The sequence below is a fragment of the Rana temporaria genome, chromosome 6 (genome assembly GCF_905171775.1).
Source record: "Rana temporaria chromosome 6, aRanTem1.1, whole genome shotgun sequence".
Classification (NCBI taxonomy): domain Eukaryota; kingdom Metazoa; phylum Chordata; class Amphibia; order Anura; family Ranidae; genus Rana; species Rana temporaria.
Genome location: NC_053494.1, coordinates 112990742 through 113017385, shown reverse-complemented (window position 1 = coordinate 113017385; position 26644 = coordinate 112990742). Strand labels below are relative to the sequence as shown.

The window sequence follows — 26644 nt, the reverse complement described above, 5'->3', positions numbered from 1 at the left end:
GCTACTTGGATCCAAATGATAAACGACGGTCTGCCTCTGTATAAACTTACTTTTGAACTCAGAAAGAAACCTCATATCTTTTACAAACTGTGGCATAATTGAGTGTCCAGTCCTTTTACCCTGACCTCATCGGACTCTGGAACGATATGAATCTTTGGTATTTCTAGTGTTGTAATTTTTCTCTGACATGTTATAGCTTGTTACTCCTACATATTGTGTAACTTGATATCTACTGCCACTCTTTGTACCATTATTATTATTTTATTGAGGAGTGGGAGGCATAAATGGACTGGGCCAGATTCAGGTAGATCAGCGGATCTTTAGATCCGCGTGATCTATCTGTTTTAAGATACACTGCCGCAAGTTTGAGAGGCAAGTGGGTAATTCACAAACCACTTACCTCCAAACTTGCGGCGGCGTCTCGCAAATCCCCCAGCGGAATTCAAATTCCGCGGCTAGGGGGAGTGTACTATTTAAATCAGGCGCGTTCCCGCGCCAATTTAAATGAGCATGCGCCGTCAGCGAAATTTCCCGGCGTGCATTGCTCCCACTGACGTCAGTGGTTTCGACGTAAGTGTAACTTGCGACGCGCGGGTTTCTGGCTCATAGAAGCAGGGGTAAGTATGCGCCGGAAAAAACGCTACGGAAACGTCGTAAGAAACTGCGTCAGGTCCGCGTACTTTCTTGAATTTGCGTATCTCGCTGATTTACATATTATTCAGTGTAAATCAGCGGGAACGCCCCCCGCGCCATTTTCAAATTGAAAAAAAGATCCGACGGTGTAACACAGTTACACCTGTCGGATCTTAGCCATATCTATGCGTAACTGATTCTATGAATCAGGTGCATAGATACGACCAGTGTAAGTCAGAGATACGATGGTGTATCAGGAGATACACCGTCGTATCTCTTTGTGAATCTGGCCCGTTGTGTTGTACTTAAAGGAGTTCTATCCCTTGCTTGTGATAGAGAAAGACTTACCTATATATTGTTCTAAACTATGCCTCCTGTTAGTCTGCCTTGCTTGCTGTTGGATCCCCTGTGTATGACACAAATTTGGACTGGATTATCCCCTGAACTCAGCCCGCCTTTTACCCTGGAATCAATACTGGATGATCCCCTGAACTCAGCCTGCCTTTTACCCTGGAATGGATATCCACTTTTTGGATAAACTGCCTCATTCGACCATCTGGGGCTTTCAATCCTTTTTTCAGGGCTCTCTGCACCCCGCTTGTGTTTTAGCTGTCCGGCTTGACCACTGTGACACATTCCCTGTTAACCAGCCTGACCTTGTCAATCCACGGACCTCTGCCCAGTCTGATGGTCCTGTGCTGGATGTCCTTTGGTCTTTGAAGTTCCGGGGGGCCCTCTTTAGAGGGGGGGTAATATCATGATCACTTAGTGCTCCTGTTCCTCATTCCAGCACCCGATTCTTTGCTGTTGCTTTTCCTCCCTGTCTGTCTTCACCTGTTAGGTGATTAATCTGTTCAGTCACCTGATATAAGAAAACCAAACACTTTGTTCCTTACTTGTGATAGAGACAGACTTACCTGTATTGTTCTAAACCAAGCTTCCTGTTTGTCTGTCGTGCTTGCTGTTGGATCCCCTGTGTATTCCACGGATTGGACTAGATTATCCCCTGAATTCAGCCTGCCTTTTACCCTGTAACGGATACTGGATTATCCCCTGAACTCAGCCTGCCTTTACCTAATCTGTATTTAAACCACGCTATCTGCTAAAACTGCAAGTACCTGTTTGCTTTGCTCAGTTCACATCTGCCCAGGCACTATAGCATTGTGTGGGGGCTTCTATAGGCGAAGCGCACAGAAGCCCGCTATAGTGTCTGACCACCTGCGTTGGGGTAGACATGACATTTGTGACAAGCAGCCCCCCCCCCAGTACCCCCCAATTACCTAACTGAGCTCCTTCTCTCTCCAGCGATGTCCACGATCCCCTCAGCTCCTCCTGATTGGCTGAGACAGAGCAGTGGCACTATTGTCTCCCACGGCTGTCAATAAAAGTCAGTCAGCCAACCAGGGGAGAGAGGGGGCAGGGCCAGGTCAGGGCTCTGTATCTGAATGGATACATGGAGCTCTGACTCAGCTTGGGTGACCCCTATAGCAATCTTCTGGCTGAGGGGCACTCAAAAAAGGGGGGGACTAGGAACAGCATAGAGGAACATAAGAAGAGGAGGATCCAGGATGCTCTGTGCAAAACCAACTGCACAGAGGAGGTAAGTATAACATGTTTGTTATTTAAAAAAAAACACGAGTCTTTACAATCACTTTAATTTATTGCTATTTTTACGTATAACACATGAAAATTCAATAAACATATCTTAAAAAAAATGTATGCTTATAGAAGCTGAGGCTTTTTGCAGAATTGTATATCTAGTCTGCAATGGAAGCTGAATAGGATCAATTTATGAAAATGTTTGAGCCCTAGAATGGTGGAGTGAATGATCGCAGTAAACAAACATCCCATCAAGGGCACCCAGTAATGCCATTAAACAATTTTATTTTACATGTTATACTGTAAATATGATTTGCTAACATAAATAGTTACAAGGCTTCAATGCCATAAATGCGTAATGCTTTAACATGTGGGATCCTAAAAAGTTTAATAAAATATGCACCAAGCAGCCATACCTTTCTGACTACTGACAGGTTAAGTAAATAACATTGATTATCTCCTTACAATGGCATCTGAAAGTTGGTGGTATATATTAGGCAGTACATCAAAAGGAAAGCTCCAAGCTAAAGCATGTGCTGTGTATTAATAATACGCTTTATAACAATCTACTACTTTCTGAAGAATATCTTTGTGATTTGCATAAAGGGGTATCTTCTGGTCTACAACTTGCCAGCGGACAGATATTTCTTGTTCATTACTTTGAATATTCTGAAAGAAAAAAAACATTACTTTATAGACTAACCAATTTTTATTTAGTCACATTAGCAGTGGCCCTCCTACAAAAACGCTAACATTCTTGGCACAGAAAATAAGTGCAACTTTTTAATGAAGACCTCCTTTACTGTTTATTTGTATCTATCAATTCAAAAATGTTCTTACTATACCTATTCTGTAAGCTTTGGTTGGATAAAAGAGGAATGAAAAAAACATGCAATGGTTATTCATGTCTATTCTTGGCTCTGACAAAAGGCCAATATAAAGCCAAGCAAGAGAGTTTAACTCCACCTGGTTAAGAAAAATAGAAAGTTCTCACTAGTGGAGAATATATATATATATATTTTATAAATGATGACCCTAACACCCCCGGTTTGGTTCACACTAGACATGTGCACACTGAAATATTTTGTTTCGGAATTTCGTTTTCGTCCAAAAATAAATGTATTTAGTTACTCCCGAAATTTGTTTTTATTTATTTTGTTTCCTTAAAAAAAGCATACGTCCGAAAATCCGAATAAATTAAGGTCAATTCTGTCAATTGAAGGCTTAGGGTGTCTGTCGAAAGTCCTAAGCGGATTCGACGGAGCAGCTAAACTGTACGATGCCGCAATCATACATTTCCGGTTGAATGTTCCACCTTATAAGCTATAGAAGAATTATAATGTTGTATGACACTAGTAATAATTATATTTATGAATTATTATTACTAGTCAACTAACATTCAAATTCTTCTATAGCCTATGGGCAGAGCATTTGACCGAAAATGTATAATTGCGGCGTCGTACAGCTTAGCTGCTTGTCGAATCTTCTTAGAACTTTCGACAGACACCATAAGCCCTCAATGACAGATTCAACGTTTGTATGATTTTCTCTGCTTCGTCGAATCTTTGTCGTTCATGTCGAATGGTCTACCCCAACATTGTCTCTATAATGTCTAATCTTTTCTCTCTATGTCGAATCTTTCCGCTCTAGAATAATCTTGGACTAATAGCGTTGAGGTTAGGCACATTCGACCACAGGTTTGATAGACACAGATTGCTCTTGTCAGCGTCATGTCGAATCTCCTATCTATATCGAACTGTTATAGCAATGAAAACTAAAATAAAGCATTTTATTATGTCGGATGTTTCGGATTCTGCGCGTTAGTTTGTTAAAACAAAAATGGACGAAATTGCATTTGGACGAAAATGAATGCACATGTCGGGCCTGATTCACCTACCTCGGAGCATCTTTATGCCGGCGTAGCGCATCGAAGATGCACTACGCCGAGGAAACTTCGAGAGGCAAGCAGCATATTCTGAAAGCAAATGCGCGCTGCGTTGCTCCGGCGTAACTTAAATTAGTCGGCGTAAGCCGACGTAACTCAAAGTGGGAAGGAAGTGGGCGTGATCCATTTAAATGAAGCATGACCCCATGCAAATGAAGGGCCGAATGAACAAAGCATGCGCCGTCACGTGATAGCATGTCCTGCGTCCCTCTGCGCATGCGCACAACTACGCCTGTCGTATCCCCCGAGATAACCTGGCCCACCGTTTACACCCTGGGCATAAATACGCCCAGACATGCGCCCGTCGAGTGCAAAAGTACACCAGCATCTTTGGTTGGTTTGGTGTGGCTACTTTTGTGTTCATATTTCAGAGACATGTCTGAAGCAGTGTCTAGGCCTAAGGAAAGGAGGCTGAAAATTTTTACTAAAGAGGAGAAGGCTATAATAATTGATGCCATGGCAAGGCACAATAAGTAGCTCCACGGTTCGCAAAGTGGCACGACCAGCAAGTTCCGTAAGGTTCAGATCCTTGCTGAGATAGCAACGCAGGTCAGTGCCCTTGGCCATGAGGAACGGACCCCAGAAAAGATTGCCAAGAAAATAAATGACCTGCGGCATCTCGTGAAGGAAAAGGTGGCCAAGATGAGGAGGCACAGCAGGGGCACCGGAGGTGGACCAGCCCAGAATATATCGCTGACACCTGATGAGCAGGTCATAGCCAGGTGCCTGGAGAGGGAGCAGGTGGAGGGCCTGGAGGGATTCGAGTCTGTTGATCAGCCCTTGAGGACAGGTAAGTGTGTTTTATCTCTTATTTGGTGTGTAGCATGTGTGGAGGGGGGAGGGAACATGTGACAAGTGTGTGGTTCCACCAACATGTGAATGTTTTGTGTCATCCACAGATGTGCAGGATGAAGCGGGCCCATCCTCGGCTGTTGGGCAACCAACCCCATCCCATGAGGACATTGTACACACATGTCCTTTAGAGGAAGTAGAGGAGGAGCACGGGGACCTTGAGGAAGGAATTTACCTTGGGGACGAGACCACCATCCCAGGACCCTCCCATACCTCCACCTCCATAGGGGATAGCCCCCCAAGGGCCTCCAACATTTTGGGTAGCCCCCCAAGGGCCTCCAACATTTTTGGAAGCCCCTCCTCCTCCTCCATAAGGGAAGTACCCTCAAGGGCATCCCCATATAGTCGGCCCCAAGCCTCACCTGCACCCAGGAAGGCTACTAGGAAGACGAGGGGTGATCCAGAGGCCTTAGAAGCCACTTTGTCGAGGGACCAGGCCAGGCAGACCCACCATGTTGGTTCGGTTGCGTCTGACATGCGCCGCGTGGCAGCCAGCCTGGCCTCCTTGGAGCAGACCCAGGCTGCCAGCACACTGGCAGTCCAGCAGGCCCTCAACCAGCAGGCTGCTTACACTACCGGCATCACAGAAAGTGTGCAGGAGGTCAGTGTAAACAGCACTGCATTAGTGCCATGCCTGAGGGACCTAGATGCCACAAATGCAGGCCTTCTGGCAGAGGTGAGGAGCCTGGCAGTGGCCATACAGGCCATTGAGGCGGTGGGGAATCAAACAAATGCAGTCCTCACACACATAGCCCTGGCTTTGGAGGGAAGCCAGCCAGCCAGGGAGAGACCGGGAGATGTTGCTCCTCCCAATGACCCCCCCCCCACCCGCGGCTGCCCCCAGGCAACAGAGGGTCAGGAGCCTTGGCACTAGGCATAGTCCATGTCAGGGCAGATGAGTGCCAGTTATATGATTTTATTATTATACTCGTTATGAGTCTTATTATTTAATTTTTATACTCGTTATGAGTCTTATTATTTTATTATTATACTCGTTATGAGTCTTATTATTTTATTGTAAAACTCAGGTTATGAGGTTTTTTTTTTATGTAGAATTAATATACAGCAACATAATTGGAGCCTTGACGTGGCGTTGCTGCTCCCAAGTACCGTGCGGTGTACTTTGGTCTAATCCAATTTATTGGGGATGTGGGGTGTGTGTGCTAGGGACCACAGTGGTGTGCATGCGTGCATTCTCCTTGTGCCATGATTAATGTGTGTGTTTAATGTGAAAAGATGCCTACTGTGAGGCATCTCCTGACTGCTGTTCCCTCAGCAGACTGGGTAGCCTCGGTTTGGGGGGGATTGTCTGGTTCAGGGGTCAGGTCCTCACGTAGGTCAATCTGCAGGCCCCTTCTCATGGCGAAGTTGTGCAGAATGCAACATGCACCGATGATCTGGCACACAAAGTTTGGAGAATACAACAGGGTACCCCCAGACTTATCCAGGAAACGGGACTTCAGGAGGCCAAAGGTGCGTTCCACCTCTGCACGGGTAGGTGCGTGTGCTTCATTGTATCTTCTCTCTCCTGGGGTTTCAGGATTCCGGAATGGAGTCATGAGATGGGGTCCAAGTGCATATGCAGAGTCACCTGGAAGGGAAAAGACATGAGGATGTTAGTCGTGCATGTGCCCCTCATGATGTCGGCATCATGGGGGCGAACAGTCATGCCTGACACCCATGTCACTCACCAACCAGCTAGCTGTCCCCATACACGTTCTGTTGAAATTCTGTTGGGATGGTGCTTTGACGGTATATGAAGCTGTCGTGGCTGGACCCTGGGTGTTTGGCACTGGCAAGGAAATGCAGTGTTGCCAGTACCTTCACCAGTGGCTGCACTGCATGTGAGCGATGTGTCTTGCTGGTGATGTCATCCTGCAGGGTTCTGGCTATTTCCTGGGTGGCTTCAGTGTCGAATCTGAAGATGCGATACACCTCCGAATCCCCCATGCCAAAGATGTTCATGCGTGTTCGGTATATCCTCCCCCATGCCCTCCTACGTGCCCTCCTACGTGCCTGTAGATGCAGTAGTGCTATGACCACGGCTGCCCCTGGCATGGTGGCACACAGATGTGTTGTCCTGCAAGTGTTGTTGCTCAGCTCCTCTGTAACGCTGCTGCTGTTGCTGCTCTCCAGCTGACCTGTGCAAGTCTGTTGCAAAGTCACCCCTGCTTTTATGAGGGGTAACTTTAGGCCGGGCGTACAGCTTACGCGCACCGCACGTAGCCTGCGCCGGCCAAACGTACTCATGAGAATCGGCATATCTCCCTGATTTGCATATTTGAATAGGAAATCAATGGGAACGAAAGATGCGCCCAGCCTAAATATGCGCCTAAGTTACGCAGGCATAGGAAAGTTACATCGGTCGGATGAAGCCTATTTTCGGGTGTATCTGCTTCTGTGGGTACGGCGCATAGATACGACGGCGCAGATTTTCACTTACGCCGCGCATCTCGAGATACACCGTCGTATCTCTATGTGAATCTGGCCTGTCTAGTTCACACCAGAACTTGCGAACAGGCAAAGAATTTGGACGAACACTGTTAAAGTCTATGGGACAAGAACATGAAAAATTGCTCATTTTATTATATACATGTTATTTTCATAAAAAGTGTTTGGGGACCCGGTTCCTGCCCCAGGGGACATGTATCAATCCAAAAAAGAAAAAGTTTTAAAAACTGACGTTTTTTTTGGGAGCAGTGATTTTAATAATGCTTAAAGTGAAACAATAAATATGAAATATTCCTTTAAATATCATGCCTGGGGGTATCTAAAGTCTGCCTGTAAAGTGGCACAGTTTTCCCGTGTTTAGAACAGTACCACAGCAAAATGACATTTCTAAACGAAAAAAAAAGTAATTTAAAACTGATCGCAGCTGTAATGAATTGTTGGGTCCTGGCAATATAGATAAAACTCATTGAAAAAAGCAGCATGGGTTCCCCTCCAGTCCATTACCAGGCCCTTTAGGTCTGGTATGGATTTTAAGGGGAATGGTGCTTCAAAGTAAAAAAAATGGCGTAGGGGTACCCCCAAAATCCATACCAGACCATTACCTGAGCACGCAACCTGGCAGGCCGCAGGAAAAGAGGGGTGGACAACAAAACGCCCCAAAGCACCTTGTCCCCATGTTGAAGGGGACAAGGGCCTCATCCCCACAAACCTTGCCTGGTGGTTGTAGGGGTCTGCAGGCGAGGCTTATCGGAATCTGAAAGAAAAAAAGAAAAAAATGCAACACCTCCTCCTCCTTGGGAGACTCCCGCCGAGTGACGCTTCTTTTTGCTTTGACAGCTGTTATATAGCTGAGGGCAGGACCACCCAGTGACGAAAACTGGTGACCCCGACCCCCCTCTGACGCCACGTGACATCAGAGGAAGGCAGGGTCACCCGATTAAGTCACTGAGTAGCCCTGCCCTCAGCTATATACCAGCTGTCAAAGCGAGAAGAAGTGTCACTCAGCAGGAACCTCCCATGGAAGCGGAGCTGTTAGGGTTTGTTTTTCTTTTTTCGGCTTGTCGGGTGGCGTGAGATGGACTTACATCGCGGGACATTTTTATTTATTTATTTTTTAATAAAGGACTTGTCCCAAAGTGTCTCCTGTCTTTTTCACTATTTTTGACACTTTTCTTGTGAATTTGTAAGGGTACAATGTGCCCGTTACCAATTCACATTGGATGGGGGGGGGGGATCTGGGGTCCCTTTCCAGATTCCAATATACCCCCCGCCCCCAGGCTCCCACAACCGACGGGCAAAAGTTGAGGGGATGAGGCCCTTGTCCCCATCAACATGGTGACAAGGTGCTTTGGGGACCTCAAAGCACCCTCCCCATATTGAGGGCATGTGGCCGGGTACAGTTCAGGAGGGGGGGGCACTCTCTTGTCCCCCCTCTTTTCCTGCGGCCTGCCAGCTTGCCAGGCCAATGCCATTTTTTTAATGAGTTTTATCTATATTGCCGAGACCCGACAATTGATTACAGCTGCAATCAGTTTTAAATGACTTTGTTTCCTTTAGAAATGTCATTTTGCTGTGGGTTTGTTCTAAACAGGTTAAAAATGCGTCACTTTACAGGCATACTATAGACACCCCCCCAGGCACGATATTTAAAGGAATATTTCATTTTTATTGTTTCACTTTAAACATTATTAAATCACTGCCCCCGAAAAAACTGCAGTTTAAAAAAAAAAAAAATTGCATTGATACATGTCCCCTGGGGCAGGACCCGTGTCCCCAAACACTTTTTATGGCAAAAACTTGCATATAAGCCTTTAAAATGAGCACTTTTGGTTTTACATGTTAGTGTCCCATAGACTTTAACGGTGTTCCGTGGCTTTCAAATTTGCCACGAACACCGCATAATGTTCGCTGTTAGGCGAACACCCGATGTATATATTATGGACAGATAGTGGTACATATGACTAATTTCCATCCTGCAAACTTTAGTATTTGTGTTAACTCCCAATTTCATACTTTTTATGTTTCATAAAAAAAAATCATAATAATCGAAATCTTAATTCAATCAATATAATTTTTAAAGCAGGGGTTCACCCAAAAAAAATTTTTATTTTACACACATTAGATCCAGCATAGTAAGGACATTTAAATTTGGCATTTTTTTTCTTTCCCTGTACATACCTTTAGATTCTGTTTTTCTCCAGGGCTTCCGGGCTTCCGGGTTCCGATGACTGCAGGGCTGGACGTTCCTATGCTTCCGTTGGATGATTGACGGCTTGTGAAACAGGTGACCTGTCGCACATCGCGCGTCACCAGATGTCGGGAAATACCCGAGCTGCGAGTCGGCACTATTCGGGGCCTGCGCAGTGAGCTCTACACGGCGGGCGCAGGCGCCGTATAGCTGGGGTATTTCCGGAAATCTGGTGACGCGCGTTGTGCGACAGGTCACCTGTTTCACAAGCCATCAATCATCCAACGAAAGGATAGGAACGCCCAGTCCCACAAGCATCGGAACCCTGAGGCTGGGATAGGAACGCCCAGTCCCGGAGACATCACAACGCGGAAGCCCTGGATAAAATCAGGATATAAAGGTAAGTGAAAAAAAAAAAACATGCCGAAATGAAATTACCTTACTATGCTGTCTCTAATGTAAACAAAAACACGTTTTCCGGGTGAACCTCCACTTTAAGCAATGTGAATTCTATACGTTGGTCAATGAAGTCCCTAAAAATATCTCAAAGCTAGCAGTTTTAATGTATAAACAGTTATGAAAGGCATCATTTACAGGAAATCCATACATCACCTCAATAAATATATCATATACAGTGATAAGTTAAACTGGGAGATTTAATTTCTATGAAATCTTGGCAAAAAACTAAATAGTTCAACTAAATTTTGCTATTTCGTTTAAATGCCTTGGAGTCAATAGGGAAGGTAAAATTATGATTGATTTGGGTGGTTCCTAAAGGGAAAAATGGGCTTTAAATGGCTCCAAAGGATGTTGTAAGTTATTTTCAACTATCCTGTTCTTCTGACAAAAAGGCATCATTAACTTATATATTGTAAAGTTTCTTTTTTCAGAAAGTGAAAGAAAAAATTAAAACCATTACAAAAAAAAGTGAAAAATCCCAATACCAAAATTTTAATGAACTAAACTTGCCTACATACATCCTCCTTAAATTAAAACAATACAAAGATACTCAATGGCTAAACTTGAGAGTTTTTGCTTTGGTGAACGTTTGCAGCAAAATAAACTTAGCCAAAATCTGTTAATATGTAATGGAAAATCAGGAATTATTATGGTGTTTCTAACTAGATAAATTAAATAGATCTAAAATAATTTTATACCATCTGTACTTAGAATCCACATTAGTCATAACATTGCTTTGCATTCTGTATATTGACCCGTTTTAATCAGGATAATCAAATGTCAAGCCTTATTTGAGAGTAATGCCACGTACACACGATCATTTTTCGTCATGTAAAAAACAACGGCTCTGCTGGGCGAGATCACGTAGATCTACGTCATCTCGCCGAGCAGCCAATAGGGGCGTGCGCACGCCCCTGACGCCGACGCGCGTGCCCGGAAGTCGCGATCACCGCCGGGCACCCGCGACCGCTTGTTAGAGAGCGAGAACCGGGAGCTGTGTGTGTAAACACACAGCTCCCGGTCCTGTCAGGGGGAGAAATACCTGATTGTCTGTTCATACAATGTATGAACAGCGCTATATCAAAATAGTGGATGCGTGTCACAATGTGCGTTTGAGTAGTACACAGTGTAACTGTGTACCCAAATCTATGTGAAAAACCAAACAGATTATAGTCTAAACTCTATAAGTACAATAGTGCCAAATGCTGTGGAAAATAAATAAAATATAAAAAAAAAAAAAAAAAAAAAAAAGGATTTTTTTTTTTTTAAAAGAATGTCCAGCAAATAAATAGTTAAGTGCAAAATGGATCCAGTGTTGTATCAAGTCCAGGTGCAAAATGCAAATAATCCAATCCCAAATCGCAGGGAAAAGTGCAAATGCTAAAGTGCTTGTGAATCTTCAAAATAGCCAAAGTGCGAGAAAGAAGTGATCCGCCTTCACCTATAGGTCACCAGAATAATAATGGATGGCTCCTTACCACACGGTGTTGACCAGATTACTTAAAATATGGTCGATCAGGCTTGTTTTAAATGAGGATCAGCAGGGTCTCATTGGGTTCCAATGTCAGCGATTGCAGCAAATGGTGTACCAAGAAAGGAGAAGAGATACCACCATAGTGTAAAACCATTTAATATACAAAAGTTAAAATTACAATGCCAAATGGCCTCTTACTGTTGCTGGTGCCCGTTCCCGGCACTGAGGCTGTAGGTGGTGGGGATAGTAAGACAAGATAAGAGATGGCCGCGTCCTGGTCCACTAGCGTGCGTTCCAACGCTAGTTGTCCATCAACCAGTGAGACCGGAAGTGCGTGGCTATGCGTGTGCGCTCGGATACCGCCTCGACGTCACGTTTCAGTTAAACCGTCTTCAGGAAGCGTATGAAGACGGTTCCTGAAGACGGTTTAACTGAAACGTGACGTCGAGGCGGTATCCGAGCGCACACGCATAGCCACGCACTTCCGGTCTCACTGGTTGATGGACAACTAGCGTTGGAACGCACGCTAGTGGACCAGGACGCGGCCATCTCTTATCTTGTCTTACTATCCCCACCACCTACAGCCTCAGTGCCGGGAACGGGCACCAGCAACAGTAAGAGGCCATTTGGCATTGTAATTTTAACTTTTGTATATTAAATGGTTTTACACTATGGTGGTATCTCTTCTCCTTTCTTGGTACACCATTTGCTGCAATCGCTGACATTGGAACCCAATGAGACCCTGCTGATCCTCATTTAAAACAAGCCTGATCGACCATATTTTAAGTAATCTGGTCAACACCGTGTGGTAAGGAGCCATCCATTATTATTCTGGTGACCTATAGGTGAAGGCGGATCACTTCTTTCTCGCACTTTGGCTATTTTGAAGATTCACAAGCACTTTAGCATTTGCACTTTTCCCTGCGATTTGGGATTGGATTATTTGCATTTTGCACCTGGACTTGATACAACACTGGATCCATTTTGCACTTAACTATTTATTTGCTGGACATTCTTTTAAAAAAAAAAAAATCCTTTTTTTTTTTTTTTTTTTTATATTTTATTTATTTTCCACAGCATTTGGCACTATTGTACTTATAGAGTTTAGACTATAATCTGTTTGGTTTTTCACATAGATTTGGGTACACAGTTACACTGTGTACTACTCAAACGCACATTGTGACACGCATCCACTATTTTGATATAGCGCCCCTCACCTCACTATACAATATATGCAAGTCAGTCACCTGATTTTATTTGGGAGCAGCTTCACTCAGTTAGTCACTTGATTTATCAAGTATATAATTTAGTGTAATTCATTTGGCGCGAGATTTCTTTTTCCTGTAATGTATGAACAGCGATCAGTCATTTCCCCTAGTCAGTCTACCCCCCCTTCAGTTAGAACACACCCAGGGAACATAATTAATCCCTTCCTCGCCCCCTAGTGTTAACCCCTTCCCTGCCAGTGGCATTTTTATAGTAATCAATGCATTTTTATAGCACTGATTGCTATAAAAATGCCAATGGTCCCAAAAATTTGTCAAAAGTGTCCGAAGTGTCTGCCATAATGTCGCAGTACCGATAAAAATCGCTGATCGCCGCCATTACTAGTAAAAAAATATATTAATAAAAATGCCATAAAACTATCCCCTATTTTGTAAATGCTATAACTTTTGCACAAACCAATCAATAAACGCTTATTGCGATTTTTTTTTAATGAAAAATATGTAGAAGAATACGTATCTGCCTAAACTGAGGAAAAAAAAAGTTTTTTATATATTTTTGGGGGATATTTATTATAGCAAAAAGTAAAAAATATTATTTTTTTTCAAAATTGTCGCTCTATTTTTGTTTATAGCGCAAAAACTGAAAACCGCAGAGGTGATCAAATACCACCAAAAGAAAGCTCTATTTGTGGGAAAAAAAGGATGACAATTTTGTATGGGAGCCACGTTGCATGACCGCGCAATTGTCAGTTAAAGCGACACAGTGCCGAATCGCAAAAAGTGGCCTGGTCTTTGACCAACAATATGGTCCGGGGCTTAAGTGGTTAAAATGATTGTGTGTGGGCTTCGCATAATTTTTTGGGTTCTGAAAAACGACAAAAAAAAAATTCGAACATGCTACATTTTTTAACGACGTTTTAAACTATGTCGTTTTTCAGGTTGTAAAAAATTATCGCGTGTGAGCTTAAATGACGTTAAAAACCCGCGCATGCTCAGAAGCAAGTTATGGGACGGGAGCGCTCGTTCTGGTAAAACATAGTTCGCAATGAAGTAAGCACATTCATCACGCTGTAACAGACAGAAAAGAACGAATCGTCTTTTACTAACATGAAATCAGCTAAAGCAGCCCAAAGGGTGGCGTCATCCGAATGGAACTTCCCCTTTATAGTGCCGTCGTACGTGTTGTACGTCACCGCGCTTTGCTAGACCATTTTTTCTTTAACGATCGTGTGTGGGCAACGTCGTTTTAATGATGAAGTTGAAAAAAACATTGTTTTTTCTAGAGGCTGAAAAACTTAGTTTTTTACAAGCCGAAAAATGATCGTGTGTACGTGGCATAAGAATTCTACTAAGGACATCCACTCACAAAGATAACCAAAAACCTCCTCTTTTACAGGTGTTGAATGGGGAGGCCACCTTAATTATTAAATCTTTATGTACCTATGAGATGACAGGTCCCTGGCAGTATTCATTAGTAAGCCTACTGGCCATACAGTTGTAGTAATAAAGTGTAGCTTTACCTTTTTTTTTCACCGGGTGATTCTGCCAGTAACACATTTCCTGTTTTGGGTGACAATACTCACTTACCATACTGTATTCATAGAGAAGCAGCCATGTCACTCTAGGACATTAGAATGAACACATCCTCCTCTCCTCTCCTCTTTATAGAGGGCTATGAACAAGGCTAACTGAGTCAGCAGAGGCAACAAGCACAGGAAATTCTCTGCTCACAAGTTTTCTACCAAGAACAACAGATCATTTTTTGCACATAGTCTGGTTGAAAAAAGACACACGTTCATCTAGCTCAATCAATAAAAGGGAAGAAAAAATTCATACAATCTTATACACACAATTCTATACCCACAGTTGATCCAGAGGAAGGCAACAAACCTCAGCAAAGCATGATCCAATTTGCTTCAGTGGGGGAAAAAAATTCTTCCCGATCCCCCCGGATATTCCTTGGATCAACTTTACCTTTAAAATGTTAGCATCCAGTTATATTATGTACATTTAAGTGAGAATCCAGGCCTTTTTTTTTTTAAAGCAAAGTGAAATTAACTGGTGAAAGGGGAAAAAATAAAGCAACGTAATTGTCTACATACCCTTTAAAAATATGTTAACTAACTAGGATATTATTTTTGGTAAATATTGATATTATGTTAAAGCATATCTAAATAAAACTGTTCTTACTTGCTTTAACTCTAGCAGTATAGGATCATCATGTCTATCAAAGTGCAGGCTAACTGCAGTGGTTTCCATCCAAGCGTTGTCTGTATTTCTTGGGTCATCAACATACCCTTTATATACCTAAAATGAATTCATACAAGTATAATAGTCAATACAGTTCTGTTTGCTCTGACTAAGGTAAGTCAGTACAATAGTTTTTGTTTGTCTTCTGCTGCATTAGTGACTTATGTAATAAAGTATACACATGTGCAACAAGCCAGACATTCAATTCATTTTTCTCATATTAGTGATTCAAATCTCACTTGGCAGCTGTATAAGTTACATTATAGAACTTAACTCCAGGTCTTCATCCTCTTCCCTCTCTGTGTTTTAAAAACAGATTTTAAAACACTACTCGCAGGAGAATTCCACAGAAAACAGCTCTCACACAACACAACGTGAGTGTCATGATTTCTGGCATTGAGAACTGCCCACCACTGATGCTGAAAACTCATATGACTGGCCAGAAGACACCTAAAGTTTAGGTATAAATACTAAAAAAGTAAAAAAAAAAAACGTGGGGCTAAACTAGAGTTTGGCTTTTAGTCAAGGCTTCGAACAAGGTATATATATATCCAATGTTATGTGAATCCATGCATAATTTTGCTAATTGTATTTTGACATAAGAAATAAATGTTGTATTTTCCATAAAGTGTTTGTCCATAAAAAAGAAATACATTTTTTGTTGTTATCGTAAAAACTTTGTTGAATTCCATTGAGGGACACACCATCCACCATCATGCCTGAGGTTTAGTGGGTAAGTAGCACAGAGGAGCTGGACCAATGTTCCTCAATTGACTTCAAGAATAACATTTTATGAAAAGTACAAACAAATGTTTTTCTTCATTGTCCACTGAGGGACAACATTTTTAGACATTTTGGGACATCCAAAAGCAAATGAGGGGTGGGCAACAGACACTTAAAATTCCAGCAGATGTGGAATTTATTACAAGGAAGTACAACGCTTTCAAGTCTAATAAAGGCTAGTTGCAAAAGGGGTATAAAGGCAAGTATGTAAATTGTCCTGACCAGGGGAAAAGGACACAGAATTAGCCTGGTCTTCCTAAACAGGAGATATAAACAGAAAACTACTACTTGGTGGAATAATGGGCCTAACTAACAATGTTGAGAACAACTAAAGCCCTGTACACACGATCAGATATCTGATGGAATCTAATCTGATGGATTTTTTCATCGGATATCCGATGAAGCTGACTTTCATCAGTCTTGCCTACACACCATCGGTTAAAAATCCGATCCTGTCCAACACGGGGATGTAAAACACTACGACGTGCTGAGAAAAATTAAGTTCAATGCTTCCGAGCATGCGTCGACTTGATTCTGAGCATGCGTGGATTTTTGACCGATGGACTTCCCCACGGACGATCGTTTTTTTCTATAGGTTTTTTAACCATTGGACAAAATTTAAAACCGGTTCTATTTTTTCACTGATGGAAAAAAAAAATGATGGGGCCCACACACGATCGGTTCGTTAGATGAAAACGGTCCATCGGTCCGTTTTCATCAGACAAACTGATCGTGTGTACAGGGCTTTAGGTATGCCTTGGATGTGATAATCACAGTTAGACTGCCTGGCTGTTTAGTAACTACATAATTCTACAAATGATGAAAACAAGCATTGAAATGGGAAAAAACACCCTTTCCCAATAGGAACCAGCAGCAGAATTCATGTGGAACAATTAGATTTAATTGGGGTGATAAAAAAGCTAGGTCTCAGAGGTACAATGCAATCTTTGCTCCAGCAGGGTTTGGGTATAGCCTTTGTTGCTGAGGTAACACCAATGCGGATAGCTACTGCAAAGAGATGAACTCAAACAGCACATTTGAAGTTTTTTTTTTATCAAAGAAAAAATATCAATTTTTTATCAATATCTTGATGCAAGAGAAAATTACAGAGCTGAAAGTCATTCAACCTTTTAGGTTACTAGCAAAAATTGAGGCATGATGGTTAGATGCAGGATAATATGCTGGCTGACTTAATACTTTTTGTATATCAGTGTACAAACCTCTTGGAGGCAACAGTATCACCAAAATTTCTAAGAATTTTCCTCCTGTGTCCCTTAATGGATGATAAAAAAAATCTTATTCATTTTGGATAGAGTGCATAAAGATTAGAACTAGGGTTGTCCCAATACCACTTTTTTGAGACCGAGTACAGGTACCGATACTTTTTTTTAAGTACTCGCCGATACCGAAACCGATACAAGTACTCGCGCAAATGCTCTGTATCGGTCCCGGTACCGATACTAGTATCGGTATCGGGACAACCCTAATTAGAACCCCTGCCAGGTTTTTACTACTATTCAGGAGGGGTTTCAGGAGGTCCGCTGAAAACGGTCTGATGGATTTTTTCATCAGATATCCGATGAAGCTGACTTTCATCAGTCTTGCCTACACACCATCAGTTAAAAAAACGATCGTGTCAGAACGGGGTGACGTAAAACACGACGACGTGCTGAGAAAAATGGAGTTCAATGCTTCCCGAGCATGCATCGACTTGATTCTGAGCATGCGTTGATTTTTAACCGATGGATTTCCCCACAGACGATCGTTTTTTTCTATCGTTTTTTTAACCATCGGATAATTTTAAAACAGGTTCTACGTTTTTTCACCGATAGGAAAAAAACTGATGGGGCCCACACACGATCGGTTCATCTGATAAAAACGGTCCATCAGACCATTTTCATCAGACGAACCGATCGTGTGTATGCGGCATTACAGTTTTAAAAGACAGGAAAAGGGAGAAAATCTGTAAAAGGGAAACAGACAGTAATAACAATCACAAAGGTTCCAGCCCTCTCCATCTCTAATAAATAAAAATTCTGACAAGTTGCTGTTAGAGAATTGCCAATTCTGATAAAGCATTGTTAGCGGAGGAGGAATTAAAGGAAAATCTCTCTAATAGAGCCCTGCATAACTATACAAATCTGATAGTGGGTCTAATCCCTCTCTACTCTATCCTATATTTAAAAAAAAAATATTTGGGCTTGACATAGACTTTAATGCAGAAATCCAGGCAGAAATAAAAAACACTATTTAAACCAATTTTCTGAAAATCCTTAAATGTGTTTTATGTAACTAGCATGGGTCCCTAAATCTATCTTGAAAAAGGTCCCCTGTAAATATCTGGGCAACAGCACTCAAGGTCAGCACTACAAGCCAATCAGGCAGTTTACAGAGATGTTCAGGACCTGGCTGGGGTGTCTTAACCAGATGACCAGCTGACCAGAATTAAAAAATGATTTGGTAGGTAAAAATGTTGGCTGTCAACAAAAAGAAAAACATGTTTTTTTTTTTTTACTTTCTTGGGTTGTTTTGCCCTGCCTGGCTGTTTGCCTGGTTGTTCAGCTTTGGATTCACAACGTGAATTACAGTAGCTCTCCACTTACTTCACTGCCATTGTTTAACAGTTCTTGAAACTTATCTAGAAATCTGTATTTTAAGATCTTCTTTAGTTTACGTGGTAGTGTTTCTCCTGGTTCCAATGTACCCTGTTTAGAGAAATAAAAAAATAATGATAGATTAATTGTAGATTAATGTATATCATATTTGTAAAAATCTGTAATAACTCACATTGCTTTCATAATGCATACAAGTGGCCCCCATGTTACAAATATCTGCCGCATACACATGATCGGTTAAACCGATGAGAATGGTCTGATGGACCGTTTTCATCAGTCAAAACCGATCGTGTGTGGACGCCATCGGTTAAAAAAAAAGTCAAAATCAGTCCGCTTCATCGGTTAACTGATGAAACCGGTCCATCGGTCCGCTCTCATCGGATGGACTGATTGTGTGTACGCGGCATTACAAACAACTCCTACTTACAAACAAAGGGAGACAACAGGATGTGAGAGGAAATCTACCCCTAGGAAGGAACATTGTACACCTGTAAGAGCTCTCATGGGGAAAAAGGTGTCTCCACTGAAACTTTGGGCTAGATCCAAAAAGAAATTACGCCGGCGTATCTATTGATACGCTGCGTAATTTCAAAATTCCCGCGTTGTATCTTTGTTTTGAATCCTCAAAACAAGATACAACGGCTTCTGGGTTAGATCTGACAGGTGTACGTCTTCGTACGCCTTCGGATCTAAGATGCAATACTTCGGCATCCGCTGGGTGGCGTTTTCCGCGTCGGGTATGCAAATTAGCGATTTACGACGATCCACGAACGTACGCGCGGCCGTCGCATTTTCTAACGTCGTCTGTAGTCGGCTTTTTCCGGCGTATAGTTAAAGCTGGTATTTTGCGGCGTATACATAGAATTGGCATGTTAAGTATGGCCGTCGTTCCCGCGTCGAAATTTGAGTTTTTTTTTTTTCGTAAGTCGTTCGTGAATAGGGATGGACGTAACTCACGTCTAAGTTCAAAAAATGACGTCGTTGCGACGTCATTTCGCGCAAAGCACGGCGGGAAATTTCTGGACGACGCATGTGCATTTCATTCGGCGCGGGGACGCACTTCATTTAAATGAAACCCAACCCACCCAATTTGAAATCCGCCGCCAGAAATACATTACGCCGCCGCAACTTATGGCGCGAAATCGCTGAGGAATCGAAAATGCGCCAGGTAAGGTACGGCGGCGTAGTGTATCTCTGATACGCTGCGCCGATCTACATGTATGTGGATCTGGCACTTTATCACAAATCCTTGTTTCCACAACAACACAACATTTTCAAAATCCAATTGTTATAGGGGCAGAAAATTTGGTGAAATCTTCTGGACAGGGGCACAGACAGAAAAACAAATGCTACAGGGGTGTTAACCCTTCCCTATGCCATCCAATTTTTTTTTAAAATTATTACAATTATTAGTACACCTCTCACATTTTTTGAAAATATTTTATTATATCTTTTAATATGACAACACTGAAGATATGACACTTTGCTACAATGTGAAGTAGTGAGTGTACAGCTTGTATAACAGTGTACATTTTCTATCCCCTCAAAATAACTCAACGCAACAACCATTAATGTCTAAACCACTGGCAACAAAAGTGAGTACACCCCTAAGTGGAAATGTCCAAATTGGGACCAAAGTGTCAATATTTTGTGTGGCCACCATTATTTTCCAGCACTGCCTTAACCCTCTTGGGCATAGAGTTCACCGGAGCTTCACAGGTTGCCACTGGAGTCCTCTTCCACTCCTCCATGATGACATTATGAGCTGGTGGATGTTAGTGACCTTGCACTCCTCTACCTTCCATTTAAGGATGCCCCACAGATGTTCAATGGGGTTTAGGTCTGGAGACATGCTTGGCCAGCCCATCACCTTTACCCTCAGCTTCTTTAGTAAGGCAGCGGTCGTCTTGGAGGTATGTTTGGGGTCGCTATCATGTTGGAATACTGCCCTGCGGTCCATTCTCTAAAAGGAGGGGATCATGCCCTGCTTTAGTATGTCACAGTTCATGTTGAGATTCATGGTTCCCTCATTGAACTGTAGCTCCGCAGTGCCGGCAGGACTCATGCAGCCCCAGGCCATGACACTCCCACCACCATGCTTGACTGTAGGCAAGACACACTTGTCTTTGTACTCCTCACACACGCTTGATACCATCTGAACCAAATATGTTTATATCTTGATCTCATCAGACCACAGGACATGGTTCCAGTAATCCATGTCCTTAATTTGCTTGTTTTCTGAAAACTGTTTGCAGGCTTTCTCGTGCATAATTTTTAGAGGAGGCTCCCTATGGGACAACAGCCATGCAGACCAATTTGATGCAGTGTGTGGCGTATGGTCTGAGCACTGACAGGCTGACCCCCCCATCCCTTCAACCTCTGCAGCAATGCTGGTAGCACTCATATGTCTATTTCCCAAAGAAAACCTCTGGATATGACGCTGAGCATGTGCACTTCACTTCTTTGGTTGACCATGGCAAGGCCTGTTCTGAGTGGTACCTGTCCTGTTAAACCGCTTTATGGTTTTGGCCACCATGCTACAGCTCAGTTTCAGGGTCTTGGCATCTTCCTTTAGCCTAGCCCGTCTTTATGTAGAGCAACAATTATTTTTTTCAGATGCTCAGGGAGTTCTTTGCCATGAGGTGCCATGTTGAACTTCCAGTGACCAGTATGAGAAAGTGAGATTTATAACACCAAATTTAAAACACCTGCTTCCCATTCACACCTAAGACCTTGTAACACTAACGAGTCACATGACACCAGGGAGGGGAAAGTGCTAACTGGGCCCAATTTGGACATTTTCACTTAGGGGTGTACTCACTTTTGTTGCCAGCGGTTTAGACATTAATGGCTGTGTGTTAAGTTATTTTGAGGGGACAGCAAATTTACACTGTTTACCAGCTGTAAACGCACTACTTTATTTTGTAGCAAAGTGTAATTTCTTCAGTCTTGTCACATGAAAAGATATAATAACATATTTACAAAAATGTGAGGGGTGTACTCACTTTTGTGAGATACTGTAAAAGGTGTACCTGTTCCAACTTACAAACAAATTAAATTTAAGGACAAACCTAAAGACCCTATCTTGTTTGTAACCCGGGGACTGACTACACAAATTACATTTGGATATTTTCTGTCCTTATATGATTATTGCTACAAACCTTCATATTTTCCTATAGGATTTAGTATAACTCTTTTCTATTTCTGCAACATATGTATTTATTTATGTAAAATGTTTCAGATAACTGTGCACCTGGTATACAATTCATTATTCACTTTTTTTAATCTGATTACTATGAAATGTAATTTGTGCATAATTGAGATGAGAGACCTTCTCAGGAAAGAGACTTTTAAAACTTTTTCTAATTCATTTGGACCTGTGCTTCATTTCTCTGTATAAGGGATATTTGACACGAGGGCTGGGAAGATTGCTATGCTGAGCTAAAGGGTTGCTTCAACTATACTGCACAGGGAAGAACTGTCAAAGCACACTTCATATGGTCACCCTAAAATAAAATAATCCAATTAAATAAACTTTACTGTATGAAGAACTACTGCCCTAAATGAACAGATGTGATTACATGTGTTTGAAATGATTATTATAACGGGCAATGATGTACCTTCTCATAATATCCACATTTTACAGATACTTTTATGTCAGATAAGATACCAACCACTTTTAATTTTCAATTATTTATTTAAAAGTTTTGTAGTACACTGTTTAATCCCCATTGAAGCTGACCGCATCTATGAACTGGACACTATAGGAATACTTGCAGCCAGTGTAAAACTCCTGGAGGTTAGCTTAGTTGCTAGGCTGATAAAGGAGGCATGGTCTGGCCTCAAAAACATGTTCCCATTGGCTATAGAGTCCCAGGGTTTGACAGCTCTCCTGACAGCTCTCTCCTCATGGGGGCCTCTCGTGGGGGCTCCCCAGTTGTTTGTCTGTATCTCTGCAGCACTTCCTGTGGCAGCTTTGACATCCAAAGGCTCCAGCGTGGATTCAACTTCTCCTTGGTGGTCTAATACTGTATATGTCTGTCACCTTGGATGTCTGTGAGTGCATTTTTACTGTGAATTGATGTCGTTTAGAATAAACTGTGCTACACTATTGGCTGCTTGGCACCTCTCCTTCCCTTTTTCTATATAACTTTGATATCCTTTAAATAAGGAATGTTTTTACAAACAAAAGGAAACCTACTCCAAGAAGAGCCCAGTGCTCTGATGAGTTGTATTTAATGGCCAAAACTTCTAGCATTTTCTTTGACTTTTTTCTGCCAACAGAGCCATCTTTATTTCTTTTCCACCTGTGAAAGATTAAATGTAAACTATAAAAATAAAGAAGTTTATCCATTGTGTTTTAATTCCAGCAAATACTTTTGTATCGTCTGATTTTGAAAGTAATATAAAAATCGAAAGAAAACAATTTTTCCAAGACTACTGAGCATGTTATAGCATATCTAAACCCAAATCCAAAAATGTAATACATTGCAGCTTACCAGTCCTTAGATGCGGTGGCTGCTTTAGCCTTTGTTTTATTTTTTTCCTTTAGTCTCATCTTTTCATCCTAAGAATAACACAGCCTGAAAAATTAAAACTGATGTAGTCGCAGTCTAAGGATTGGTAAGCTGCAATATATTACAATTTTGTTTTTGGGTTTAGATAGGCTTTAACTACAGTATAAGGTTATCAAAATGTGTGACATGGGAGAATAAGTATCTGTAGGAAAAAATGTGTGTGCACATGTATATTTGTTGAAGTATGTTTCAGTGAAACATGGCAGTAATGAAGTGTAGAAATTATCCCAGCTATATGCTGTACTATTAAGAGCTTGGCATTAATCTATAAATAAGGCAATTTCACACATGTTTAAATTGTGGCTTAAAAAAACTATCATGATGTGAATGCTACGTATGTACTATGTGAAGCTGTGCAATGTGTTGGTGTTACATAAAAACTGGAAATAAATAAAAAAAAAAGAGAAATTTCCTTCATACAAAAGCCACTCTTTTGACCAGTCTGGGGCTGATTATTACTATGGTAAAACAAAAATTACATAAAATGCCTATGTGACCATGTACCTGTTTTTTGCATTCATACTGTACAGTAAGGTTTCCTTATTTCCTTATTTAACATAATTTATTTTTACAGAAATTAAAAGAAGACATTTGACTTTAGGGGAATATCATTTATTACTATTTATAACTATGCATTGTAGTACAAACTTTTGAAGTATGCTGACATCTTCTTCTAGCAATCTATTTTTACTTCAGTGGATAGTAAACACAGTACAACACTCTGCTTCTAAAGAAATAAACTATATCAAAATATAAAAAAAAAAACAAGCAGCTACCTTCATAACAGTTTTATATTAAAATAAATAATTATGAGATAATTTATATATGGTAATTCAAGCAGACAAATTTACCTAATACTGAAATATCATCTTTTTTATTTATTTTTCCCAATAAGCTATTGCTGGTGCAGATGTAAATAAGCAATGTGTACATACTGTGTTATTATAGGATGAATAGCATGGTTTGGACCAAAAAAGCATAAGCTGCCTCTGCCTCTCAATCCAGTTCGACCAATGGGATTCCTGCCAAAATAAAATTTGTGACTATTTAGTATACCGTCCTTCATTATAAAATGCATAAAATACTGCAGCAGGTAAACATGCTGTTTTCATTAAAGCTTATGGTATATTTGGGGTGCAATCTTAATGAGGGGATATTTCAGATCTTCACTTTATAGAGCATACTCCAGGATTAATAGATTTGACCTTCTTAGATACTCTTTTTCTTCACTAGGTTAAGTTAGTATTAGAAAATGCTGTAAGAAAAAGCTAACAACATGAGCACATTAAAGTAAAGAGAAAAAACAGCGAAACTCGTTTTCAAAATATACTTACAGTGGCAGACCATGCTGTACCACATAGGTTGCACAGTAGCTTTGACGGTTGACTGTTCCATCTAATGAGTTGTAGTTTATTTTCATCAGAGAATCTGGGGAGCTAAAATAAAGGGAATTTCCTGTTCATACAGCTTGAATAAACAGTTTTAAAGGATTCTATATATTTTAAAATACAAATGTCTCTGGTCGGTAGAATGAGATAATAAAAACACCATAACAGGCTAGAATGCAAGGATTGTAACTCCACTAGAGTTGGAAAAATAAGAGGGAGTAATGTGCAAATTACCTTCACCTATGGGTTTCTTTTTTCTACAGAGCTTTCTCCTCAAAGGCTTTTAGTATGAGTTGTTTAATGGCTGAGACAATAGTCTTTTTTGTGCTTAAAGTGAGAAGGTAGATGGAACCTTGAACTGGGGCCAAGTAAGACTTTGAAAGGGAAAGTCAACATAAAGAGGATAAAGTGAAATATACACCGGGTTGTTTTTTACTAAAAGAATATAAACTATAAAGTGAACATTAACTGAGCTTAGCAAACAAGGTAAGACTATGTTGCTAGTTTGCTTCAATTAAAAAAAAAAGAATTTCACCTAATTTATTATTTCATTTTGTAAAATGAGCAAATACTTTTCATACTTATTTTGCTAAGTTACCAGCTTCTAGTAGTAACATCAAGCCCCACCATAGGGCATATCCTCACCCCTCCAATCCATTTTCAGTATTATTTACAAAAGAATATAGGAGCACTTTGAACAACAACAAAAAAAAAAAAACAGAGATCACCAAAATTTTCTTTACATAAAAATATTTCATACTTTGCATTCTTGCTGAACCAGGTTTTCCTGATTAGTTACATGCAGGATTTTAGACGTTTCTTTTAAAGGGTAAAAACGGTATTTAAATATACTGTAAGAGTTGGTTCACACTGGGGCGGCACGACTTCGGGGGCGACTCGGCAAGGTGTCCTGCAGACGACTTCAGAGACGACTTGCAAAATGACTTCTGTATAGAAGTCAATGCAAGTCGCCCCGAGTCGCCCCCAAAGTCGTACAAGAACCTTTTTCTAAGTCAGAGCAACTTGCGTCGCTCCTATTAGAAGGGTTCTAGTGAATAGAATGGGACGCGACTTGTCAGGCGGCTGAGTCGCCTGACGAGTCGCCCCAGTGTTAACTGGCTCTAATTGCAAACTTGCAATGGGTGAAGGCAAAACAACAATAGTATCTTTGCACAACATATAAAGAGGAAGCACAACCTACATACAGTATATAATGAGAACAGTTGGCTGTACCCTAATTTGGCTTTGAAATTTGAAACTATTCATAAAAACAAGTTTTAGACAATAAAGTGAAATTGTAACATCTACTGCCATAGGGTTATTCACTTATTCATTGCACTGTTGGAGTTCCCTGAAGGTCCCATGCAAATACCCAGGCTAGGCACAGATCACATTTTAAGAGGGACTAATTCTGGAAGCCGTGTCAAAAAGGAAAGGCAAAAGACAAAGGTCTAGTCACCAATATTGCCTGTGGTCCCCCTGTAGCAGATATTTCCCTATTACTGACTTTCCTAAGTCTTGTTCTGCACTGTAGGGTTGATTTACTGAAACTGGAGAGTGAAAAATCTGGTGCAGTTGTGCATTGTAGCCAATCAGTTTCTAACTTCAGCTTGTTCAATTAAGTTTTGAACAAAAACCTTAAAGCTAATTAGTTTGTATGCAGTTTTAGTAAATCAACTCCTATGCATCTCTATATAAATTCAGCCATCTTAGTAGAAGCAAAAGTGCCTTAAATTCACACTGCAGATATACAGCTATGAGGCTGCAGTTACAGATGTGTTTAGGGCCACTCACATACTAGTGCACTAGTATTTTTAAGAAATTTAGGACAAAACGTAAATACCATAGAAAATCTTTACTCTCTGAATGCAGGTCGACAATTAATGTGGTACAGTGTAGATGTGTTATGCGTTTTACATATCTTACCATTGAACTCTATGTGCACATATTTTTGTGTGAAATCACAACAAAGATTCAGCAAACAGGGCATCCAACACATCTCACATGCAATGCACCTTAAAGTAGAAGGAAAGGCTACACACAAAAGAAAAAACTTTTCAATGTTGCATCTCTTGTTCCCCATTGCCCTGCATACATTTCCCATACAGTAAATTGCAGTGTAAATACTTTTGTTAAAAGTTTTTCAATGCAGAATATAACCACAAAGCTCTGGCTTTTCTGTTTTGGGGCGGACAATGCTGTTG

General features: G+C 41.2%; 1 protein-coding gene across 1 annotated transcript in view; it reads right to left on the bottom strand.

The window, feature by feature from the left end:
- Window positions 1–2274: 2274 nt before the first annotated feature.
- The window catches only part of TRPM2 (transient receptor potential cation channel subfamily M member 2), a 262145-nt gene continuing 237775 nt past the window's right edge, over window positions 2275–26644 (bottom strand). The window contains exons 28-33 of the mRNA XM_040357186.1: window positions 24387–24488; window positions 23988–24074; window positions 22677–22782; window positions 18464–18565; window positions 15018–15134; window positions 2275–2901 (exon numbers count right to left, since the gene is read on the bottom strand). Coding sequence (XP_040213120.1) covers window positions 2776–2901; window positions 15018–15134; window positions 18464–18565; window positions 22677–22782; window positions 23988–24074; window positions 24387–24488 — 640 coding nt within the window. The 3' untranslated portion in view covers window positions 2275–2775. The remainder of the gene's footprint in view (window positions 2902–15017; window positions 15135–18463; window positions 18566–22676; window positions 22783–23987; window positions 24075–24386; window positions 24489–26644) is intronic.